Consider the following 10,010-nt stretch of genomic DNA (forward strand, 5'->3'; position numbering starts at 1 on the left):
CAAAAAAATCAAAATAATTACAAAAATTTTTTAAATAAAATATTTATTTGTAATATGTTTTTTTTGTGCTTTCTATCATTTTGGCAAAGATTGTAAACTGTTTTGGCTATACATACTTATTTTTACATTGTTTTTTTTTAAAGATCATTTCTAAAATACCTTCATTACAAATTCATTTTTTAAAATCTATTTTGCCACTATTTTTTTAACCTTAGATTTGTTTATTTAATTGTACTTTAAATATATTGCATCTAAAATTTTTCGAATGTATTCATTTCGAATTCTATCCTTTCTTGTCTTGTCACTCATCCATCTTATAATCTTCATCTATGCTGCACTCATTCTATGAGTATATTGTTTTTTGACTGCCCAACATTCTCATATCTGTTACACTCATTCTATGAGTATATTGTTTTTCGACTGTCTAACATTCTAATATTTGCTACACTCATTCTATGAGTATATTGTTTTTTGACTGCCCAATATTCTGCCCCATAGAGCAAAGTTGCTAGGTGGGTGAAGTGGAAATGTGTAACCAGAATTTTATGTGATCGTCACATACCAATGAAGCTAAAGGACAAGTTCTATAGGGTAGCTGTGAAACCAACTTTGCTCTATGGAGCGGAATGTTAAGCTGTCAAAAAGCAATATACTCATAGAATGAGTATAGCAAATATGAGGATGTTGAGATGGATGAGTGGCAAGACAAGAATGGATAAAGTTTGATATTACACCAATAAAGAATAAGAAGAGAGATAGTAGACTTATGTGGACTAGTCATGTGTAGTGCAGACCCAATACAATATCTATTAAAAGGTCTTAGTTAGTTCAAAATTGAAGACTAAAAAAGAGTGAGGGGGTTATGATTTTACTGAAGGTATGACCCATAACAGAGGAGAATAACACACCAAGATTCATATAACTGACTTCAATTAGTTAAATATTTTTTTGAGATGATATATTTTTTTTATTTTTAAAATGTTTTTTTTTTTTTAACACTTTTTAGCTCGTCCAAAACTCAGCCCAACTCGAACTTAGTGCTCGGACTTAGGCCAGCTCCCGGAGCGGAGTACTGGGCCTCGAGTCTATCTTTTCAACACTCGACCGAACCACTCGAGACCACTTTGATGAAACCAGTGGCTTTTTGCCGAAAGACTCGGGGGAATCATCATCATCTGAATATTCCAGGGAAAGGCCGGCTGGCGCCGCAACAGGAGGGGCACTACTTTACACTCTTCTTTACAACAACTTGACGGTAGATATGGATTTATGTCGCTCGAGTGCAATTTTATAGAGATAAAGGGAGAGAGTCATTGTGTTTTGTTTATTTAAACCTTAAACAATTCAAGTATGACGCACCCCTAAATTTTATTATATTTATAATTTTGATATAACTTTTTTTTTTAGGATAGATTGAGAATCTATTTTTATTTTTTATTATATAATTTTAAATACATGTAAATCTTGAAAATAGACGGTCTATATAATTTGTTTTAAGATACACTATTTTGCGGATTGAAAATCTTTTTGTCTTTTCATATTCATACATCTCGATGTCTAGATGATCGATTAGAGAGTTTTTCAAAATACAAACAGCTTTTTATGATGGACTTTTGAAGTGTATTTTTAATTCTGCATTTTAAAATTCCAATCTTTTATAAAAAAAATTTTTATTTAAATTTGTCATATTATATGGACTCGATTTCTATGTAGACAAAGCCCGTATATATAGAAATACAGGCTTATTAATAAATTTAATTTTGAGATGGATGTTTAGATTGAAATTTTAAAGACATATAATCTCTAATATAGATATCATGAATATAAAAAACTAAGTAAATTTTAAGAATTATAAATAGAGTAATGATTTTATAGCAGCTTCCTCCCCCCATGTGTGTGGGACTCTAAAGGATCACCATTTAAAGTGGTATGCATATTTAAAAAAGTTGACACATGGGTATGGGACTTGAATTTTTTCGTGTCAAATTTAATGGTGATCGGTCTTATAAAATCATTTCTTTTATAAATAATAATTATATTAAAAAATATTTGGACCATTAATTTCCATTAAGGTGCTTTACATTTTTTTTTTTTTTTTTTACAGCACGTAGTCATGCGATCCAGCCAGCATGAAACAATTTTCCATATTATATTCGGCGAGAGCTGCCCAGCAAATCTCCACCCATCTTTCCTCAGTCTTCTTCCCACTCCTTTATTTCTTTTCTACCCCCACATCCACCTGCAACACCAATCTCTCTCTTCAAATCGAGCAGAATCTCAATTCTCACTTGCAGGTGAGCCGATCCATGCCTCTATCTCTCTCTCCCATCTCTCTTCCATGTTTAATTTGCGGTCTCTCTGTCTTCACATTTATTGACCTTGCTTGTTTAGACTTGTCGAACACCGGTGCTTCTTTTTATTTTCTCTCCTCTCTTTATGTATCTATTTCTCTAGCTAGTTATCCATTGTTGTGTTATTTGGATTGCATTTTTGTTTTTGTTGGTTGAAATGGAAGAGAGAGAATTACTCAGGTAATTTCTAATTAAACGGAGAACCTTCGACAAGTATATCTGAACGATAAACAGGATATGAACTTCCTTAATTTGATTATTTTATAAATTGTAATTTATTTTTGTGTTTTTTTGTTTTTTTTCATTACTGTGGTGAAGAGTCAGGACTAAGTACCTGGAATTCAATGCTGAACCCCACTCTTTATGGTGGAATCTTGATGCTGAATCCCACTATTTATGGTGGAAACAGTATATGGCTTAGTGAATAAAAAGAAACTTTGTATTTCTTATTGCAAAGAAGCATAGTTTTGGATTTTCTTCTATGACTAGGATGGGGTGTCACAGTTTTAATTATTAGGTTTGCTTCCAAATTCTCGGATTGCCGTATCGAAATGACATCCTTTTGCAATGATACGAAATTGAGGTAATTTTCTATAATTAACATCTTTTAGCTAGTACTTTATCCTACTTGTCCTGGGTTTATTTGGGTTTTCTGGTTTGTGCTTTTGTGTTGTTTCTATTCTTATTTTGCTTTTGGTTCCTTCATTTTTCCTTTTTTTTTAAGTTTACCTCCATGTTTTCTCTTTCAGCAACTTCTGCATGGCTGTTGTGGATGCTCAATTTATGTTATTATTGTAAATTTAGGTTTTATTTGATTTGTTTCATATTCTTCGTCCTTTTCATCATATTTTCCGGTTCCTTGTTGATTCAGGTTAGTTTCGGTCTATTCTCTTGATTTTCTATATCAAATTTGGCTGCAATATCTCTTTCACCCTCTAAGGTTTATCTTGGTAGCAGTATTTTCTGTTCTTGGATGGATTTTAGAACAGTATTGTTTAGTATCTAGTGTTTAATTATTAATCTCATGAGCTCATTAGTTGTTTTGTAAGCCTTTTTGATCGATAAGAAGTTGGTTTATAACTTTTATTTTTTGAATTTGAAAGGCAATCTGATTATTTTTGGCTAACTTCTTTGGTTGAATATGCTCTGCCCTTTGTCTGCTATTCATTATTGACAGGCAATTGCAACGGATTTCTTTTAGGTCATCTTCCACACCAGCAAATTGTTAACTTTATGAAATGTTAGGTTCTAAATGTGATTATAGCCGAGTTTTGCATAGTGGAAGCTGCTTGTTGTGGATTTCTTTTATTTTAGAAGATCTGGCTACTGAAGAATCGGTGGAAATTTGTTTAGGACGCAAAATTACTTGATCATTCGGTGTCAAATTTTATAAGATTTGTTGGGTTACTGCTCAGTAGGAGAAATAGCGTTATGGGCTCATTTTGCTGCTGCCCAAGTCGAGAAGAGTTTGAAGAATATACTTACTCCAATGGTTCCTTATCTAGGCATTGCATCTCCCTCACATACCTCCTGCACCAGCTCTTAAATGGGGTATGGCTAAATAATTTCTTTTTACTAGTCATTTTCTTCTCCGAAATTTCTTTGGGCAATAGATTGATTTTTCTAAAGCGCCCAATCTTTTTGTGTTGCCTGCTACAGTAACTTCAAGAATTCCATCATACCATCTTCTTTCCAATTTCTAGATATTTGTTTAGGTTTTATGAAAACACAGCAATTAACCATTAATTTATGCATGCTTTTTATATCTTGTAACCTTGTGTGATGTGTGGTTATGCTTATAAAAGTAATATTACAAACAGTTTGTAATGGTCTGCGAGACGCATTGACACAAAGAAATGACTCTATTCAAAATTATGGACTTCTTTAAATTTGGCATGGCTTAGCATGCATAGGGTGATGGACCAGCAACAGGTTGAGGTTAGAGAAAAGGACCTCCCAGTTGAAGGATAATTTTCAATTTATTTGGCCATTTGTTTGGGAACAAATTTTATACTTATTCCAATATAAGAACTAAAACCGGGGAGCAATGGGAGGAATTACCAGTAAGAAATATTACAAAAACAATAGAAATGCCATAGCATAAATTGGTTTCAAGCATGTGCTTTTTTATGTTACGAATGTTTGGTATTGTCATGTAGTAGTTACTAGTTGGCAATCTCTAGTTGGTTGTATTATTAGTTTGCTGAGTTAAGACTTAAGAATCTAAAGAAATATTTGCTTATGACTTTCTGTTACAATTTGCATCTTCTGCTGCATGTATATCTAGAACTTCTGTTGAACCCTTTCTACTTATAAATTATTTCATCTTGTTGACCTATCAGAACAAGTAAACGGTATCAGCTCCCTACTTCTTTTTACATTATTGTATTATCTCATCACACTTGTACATGATTGCCTGAGACCTTCATGGGTCAGTTACATGTACCCAGGGAAATCCATTTCTAAAATTGTATTTTGGTGGGCCTTACCTTGATTCTTATAATCCCCCAGAGTTTGGGTCAAGGATATAATGTCGATTGACATTCCATTGGGGTTATGCCTGTAGTTCTCAATTTTGATCCTTATGGGTGCACCGCAAACACCAGCACAGAATTGAAGGATGTTGTGGAAAATCAAGCCAATCAACATACCATCTAGGGATGTTTGGATGTACTTACTATCACCACAATTCACTCTTTCAATGAAATGAATCCTAATAATGAATTATTTGGTGTCTGACAGTGTCCATTATAAAATGATCAAAGATAAATTTATAGGCAGTTTTACACATAAGTTTATCTTTTTGAAAAACTGCTTTTGCTTTATTCAAAGTAATTTGTTGAAAATCATATGTTATTATCCAGGAATAGCTAAAAAAGCCAAAAATTGCCCCAAAAATGTTAAATAATTAAATTATATTTTATTTAAATACAAGGTAAAAAACTAACAGAATCATATTATTCAAAGTATACTAATTTCAGATAAAATAGTCTATTCCAGTTAAAATTAATTCTCATCCAAAAAGGCCCCTAGTATCTACCAAATCCATCTTATTCATCATGTAACACTTTTAGGTCCAAAGCCACACAAGGGTTCTCCAGTTTTCTCCTATTGTGTAATGCTAAACGTGTCAATCCCAGAATATAGTGGCTCATGGGCCACTCAGGAACCAGCTAGAATCTGTGTGCTTCTCACACAACCCCCTAGATAATGGGAGATAACTTGGTGATGACTTCTTCTGAATCCATGGGAGAATTTTGACAATCCCAACTCCCGCCAAAATTGTTGTCCTGAGGTCCTTAGGAATTCATGAAATTGAAATAACGTTCACACGTATTTGCCATCTTGACCTCCTCGGTGCTGCTTGGGAACTTAAGTACTTTGCTTCTAGCTTCTAGGTGAATGCCTTGGTGTCAAGTGGCTGCCACCCCCACCAATCTCTCTCTCTCTCTCACCCACCCATTATGACAATTATCTTGTAAATACCTCCCACCAAACTAATAGGCCTGAGGTCCCTAGGAAGTAGAATTGAAAGTAGCATTCATCCATACACACCCATGCTTGGCATCGTGACTCCGCAGTGTTGATTGGGAACTCAAACATTTTTGCTCCTAACTTCTAGGTGGGTTATGTCAAGTGGCTGCCTACTCTCTCTCTCTCTCTCTCTCTCTCTCATGCGCACTGTGTGCATGAATGCCAGTGTGTGCCTGTGTGTGAATGTTGAGTGGTTGCTTGCTGTCTAGGTGCCTGCCTGGCCACACGATTAGTTGTTGAGGGCTTATAATCCTCTGTTGGCCTAGTCAGGAAAGGATGCTTCACCTGACATAATGGTTTTTGCCAGCTCCCAAATGCTCTCTACTCTGGTATTGCATTTCTTGCTGTTCAAGATTTTATTGTGACAAATTAATTAACTAAAAGGAAATTTAAAACAACTATAGCTATAACTTGAATCTGAAATAACTAGGCATACATGTTTGTTTCAACATTAAGTGTGATGATGTTTGATCCACAATTTAGTAATATTTATTTTTCATTTTTTTTTCCACTTTTGAGCTGGATTTACATATATGCCTTTTTTCTGTCTATGTAAACTTAATGAATTATTCTAGAAAGATTTATTAGCTTCCAGATCAATTATTGGTGCGTAACTACTTCTAGTCGTATAAAATGATTTTAAATAAATGAATGGTCATCCATTGAGTTGTTTTATATGATGTACGCAATAGCAATTTTTTATAGACAATTTATCCTTATTCATGTGTTTTTATGTGCAGTATGCAGCTGTGTTTCGAAGGATTGAGGGTAGGAGTGTCTCCTTATCCCCACACAGCGCAACTTCTTTGGCACCAGCTGGTTCAGACTTGAATTTCCCAGAAAGTTCATCTGATTCTTATCACTCTTCTTCAAGAACTGTGCCTTATGATGCTGATTCTAGGTATTCTTGTTTACCACGAGATGGATTGGTCCTAAGACGTGAAAAATCTGCAAGCCGTTTTAACGAAGAATTGCAACCACTCAGAAGAGGCAACAATAGTGCTGGTGTTGAAACTATGAGTTCAATGGACAAAGTGAATGGGTTGGAAAGTGAAGGACATTCTATGTCTTGCCATTCTGAGTCTGCAGAGAAGAGTTTGTTTGTAAAAGCAGCACGTGGAATAGCTTATCGTCTATCTTCCGCTGAAGATGAAGATGTCTGCCCCACTTGTCTTGATGGTAAATTGCTTTTTTTATAGAGAATATGGTTAGACGGAAGGCACAAATATATAAACTTATCTGAATTTTTATTTTCGCGAGGCATAATTTATAAAAGAGGATGTCATGTGAGTTTGCTTCTTTTTGTTGGCTGGATCCTGCTTTCCATTCTTCATTGCGACTTCAAACTAATTACAAATAGTTCATCATCATCATCATCCAACCTTCTCTCAATTATTTGGGGTCGGCTACATGAATCATGTTCTTTCATTCTTCTTTATCAAGGGCCATTACAGATAGTTTTAGATTTGAATATTTACTCAAGTAATTGCTGCTTTATGAGTCATTTCACTATTTTGAAGGAATAAGGAACGATCTTGGTGTCTTTTTTATTCTAAATAAAAATAGAATTTTTGTGCAGTGTTGCATAATTCACTTCTCTTGGGTTGAAATCATCAAATCAGATAGGTTTGACCTCTGGATCCAAAGACAAGCTCCAAAGGATCCAGGCAGTTCTTCCTGGGTCTTCTCCCTACTGTCTGTCTTCTTTTGCTTGTGGCCATTATGGCTGAAAACATTAAGGGCAATAGAATTCCTTCAATTTAATTTTAAAAGTTGCAATCTTGTAATTTTTTAATATTTATATTATTCCATACACTATTTTTTAACTTTAATTATTGACATGAAGGTTAAATTGACCAACCCAATATTTAGGGCCTTGGTAATGGCCTTGAGTCAAAATTCCCTATGATAAGGATTTGGGTTAAAATTTCCTACATAATAACAACCATCATCTCTTTATGGTTAACTGAAGGCGAAGAAATTTGGACATGTGAATTACAGAAATTGTTTGTTTCATAGCAGCTCTTGGTTTCTTATTTTTTTGTGCAGAATACACTCCTGAAAACCCCAAGATCACAACACAATGCTCTCATCATTTTCACTTGGGCTGTATATACGAGTGGATGGAGAGAAGTGAAAGTTGTCCAATCTGTGGCAAGGTATCTTTGTGATGTTTCTAAGTACTTTTTGTGAGCGTTTCATCATTTTGCACGGTACCTCCTTTTTTTTTGTGCTCTGGGGATTACTAAAAGGTGTATCTTGATGTTGAAGTGTGTGGCCTATGTGGTTTAAAATGAAGTAACTTTTGGTTGTTTAATCTATTTATTATTTATTGATTAGCATTTTCCATTTTAATATTTTCTCTATTTCTGATATTGCTGGAATCTCTTCGCCATTTATAATTAAGCTTTTTTTTTTTTCTATTCGGTTATTGGAGATATCTTTGCCATATTTAAGCATCCTATACATAATTTATACCATTTTAAGTACAATGAACTTTTGTTTGTTTTTGAGTTCTTGGTTCATTTTAAATTAAATATTGGAAATTTATCAAAATTCCCGTAAGAAGATGAATTATTCAACATTTTACCGATTTGCAACTATTCCAAGCCTTGTGTCTTTTTGATTGGTGTTTTGAAATTAGACCAATAAGATATGAATAAAATGTTATATAGTTGATCTCCTATGGGTAATTTCGATAAATGTCCTGTAAAATATAGCACTCCTGCTCAAATACAAAGTAACTGTATTTTATTCTAATCGGAAGAGTTTGTGTAATTTTCTAGACCTACTACGAGTCTTTAGCACCTTATTTCATGATAACTAATTATTCCAGAATATGTTTTAAAAATTATTTTTACTCAACGATGATAATTTAGTGATTGATATGCTTAGCTTTTTGATACATCTGGATGTCTTATCCCGTAAAACAAATTAGTTTTCATTGATGTAATTTCCATTTCTCTTTGGATTTACAGGAGATGGTGTTCAGTGAAAGCCCTTGACTGCAAATGGGTAAGGTCGCGCTGAATAGCTTCCTGCGCCCTCTCTGTGAATAAAAGTCAAGAGTGAACCATATTTGTTTTTTGTGTCTTCTAAATATGCTTGTGAATAAATTTGGGCCATCCATTGTTCATGTAGCAACCAAGAAAAAGTCTATATTATGTCCGATTTTATATGAATATTTTCTCTTTATTTTTGTGTTGCTTTTCTAGGAGGTGGCTTTCATCTATTTTGCTAAAAATTTATTTTTAGTAGTTACCTTAGAATTAGATAGTTTAGTCTGGATCTTTCCCATTGGTCGAAGAATTATATAGTTTAGTCTGGAGCTCTCCCATTGGTCGAAGTGGGTGTGTGTGCGCGTGTGTGTTCTAAAATTTGAAATGATGGGATATTTGGTCATTTTAAAATCTTAAAAATATTTTTTATCTTTATATGGTGTGCGATGGTGTTAAGTATATATATCCAAAATTTCATTGATCTGATTTATAGAAAAAAGATTAAAATTCAAATTGTAACATACATTTTCAACTACTCGATTAAGATCTGACAACTGGGATTGTACTCGTATTACTATTCATTATAGGCGCAGCCTTTTGGTAGTTTTTTCATGTGTGTGTGTTGGCGTGAAGTATGAAAATTGGAAACAATTTTATTCTTATCATTTTATTTTCAAATGGTACTTTTTAAACCCTGGTAATTAATAATAATGTTTTGTATATTATATGTCAATCATCTTTGATGTTGTGTTGCCTAGAACCTTTGATATTGAAGTAGCTATATGCAAACGCAAATCCCACGAATGCCAATTGCCAAAAGATTTTATACTCCTGTGGGAGTAATATGTGCATTTACTCCCTCTCAATGAATTACCAGTCTCATTACCACTGCTACTATTTTTCTAGAGTTTTTAATTGTATTACTATTTTGATAATTTGGCACCCAAAAAGTAGACAACCCCCCCCCCCCCCGAATTTATGTTCATTTTTGAAGTCTACAACCCCGAAGCACACTATCCTCTTACATCATAGGATACATTGAACCGTAGTCCAAAACCAGACTATAATCCAGCTTAGAATATTCCTAAATGTTTCCATACTGCTATGAAATACCAATTTTAGGAGA

General features: G+C 33.9%; 1 protein-coding gene across 5 annotated transcripts; it reads left to right on the forward strand.

The window, feature by feature from the left end:
* The first annotated feature begins 1,357 nt into the window (after window positions 1-1,357).
* Window positions 1,358-9,080, forward strand: LOC18434285 (E3 ubiquitin-protein ligase At3g02290). 5 transcript variants are annotated; one of them, XM_020667248.2, is made up of 6 exons: window positions 2,096-2,294; window positions 2,869-2,934; window positions 3,529-3,902; window positions 6,626-7,064; window positions 7,935-8,044; window positions 8,864-9,080. In XM_020667248.2, exons 3-6 carry the CDS (start codon window positions 3,783-3,785, stop codon window positions 8,888-8,890), a joined length of 696 nt encoding a protein of 231 aa, XP_020522907.1. In that variant the 5' UTR covers window positions 2,096-2,294; window positions 2,869-2,934; window positions 3,529-3,782; the 3' UTR covers window positions 8,891-9,080. The 5 variants fall into 5 exon arrangements, with proteins under 5 accessions (XP_006844419.2, XP_088725705.1, XP_020522907.1 ...); XM_006844356.4 differs by lacking the exon at window positions 2,869-2,934 and having other exon boundaries at window positions 1,358-2,294; XM_088869580.1 differs by lacking the exon at window positions 2,869-2,934 and having other exon boundaries at window positions 2,100-2,294; window positions 3,553-3,902.
* The last annotated feature ends 930 nt before the right edge of the window (window positions 9,081-10,010 follow it).

The sequence above is a fragment of the Amborella trichopoda genome, chromosome 6, assembly GCF_054954075.1.
Source record: "Amborella trichopoda isolate Santa Cruz 75 chromosome 6, AtrichopodaSantaCruz75HAP2 v2.0, whole genome shotgun sequence".
NCBI classification, from domain to species: domain Eukaryota; kingdom Viridiplantae; phylum Streptophyta; class Magnoliopsida; order Amborellales; family Amborellaceae; genus Amborella; species Amborella trichopoda.

Bases quoted from the DNA above. Each gene is read 5' to 3' on its own strand.
- LOC18434285 (XM_088869579.1), top strand. From the start codon at position 2,130: ATGAAACAATTTTCCATATTATATTCGGCGAGAGCTGCCCAGCAAATC. The intron at 7,065-7,934 runs GTAAATTGCTTT...TTTTTTGTGCAG, and splicing joins CTGCCCCACTTGTCTTGATG to AATACACTCCTGAAAACCCC. The intron at 8,045-8,863 runs GTATCTTTGTGA...TTGGATTTACAG, and splicing joins GTTGTCCAATCTGTGGCAAG to GAGATGGTGTTCAGTGAAAG.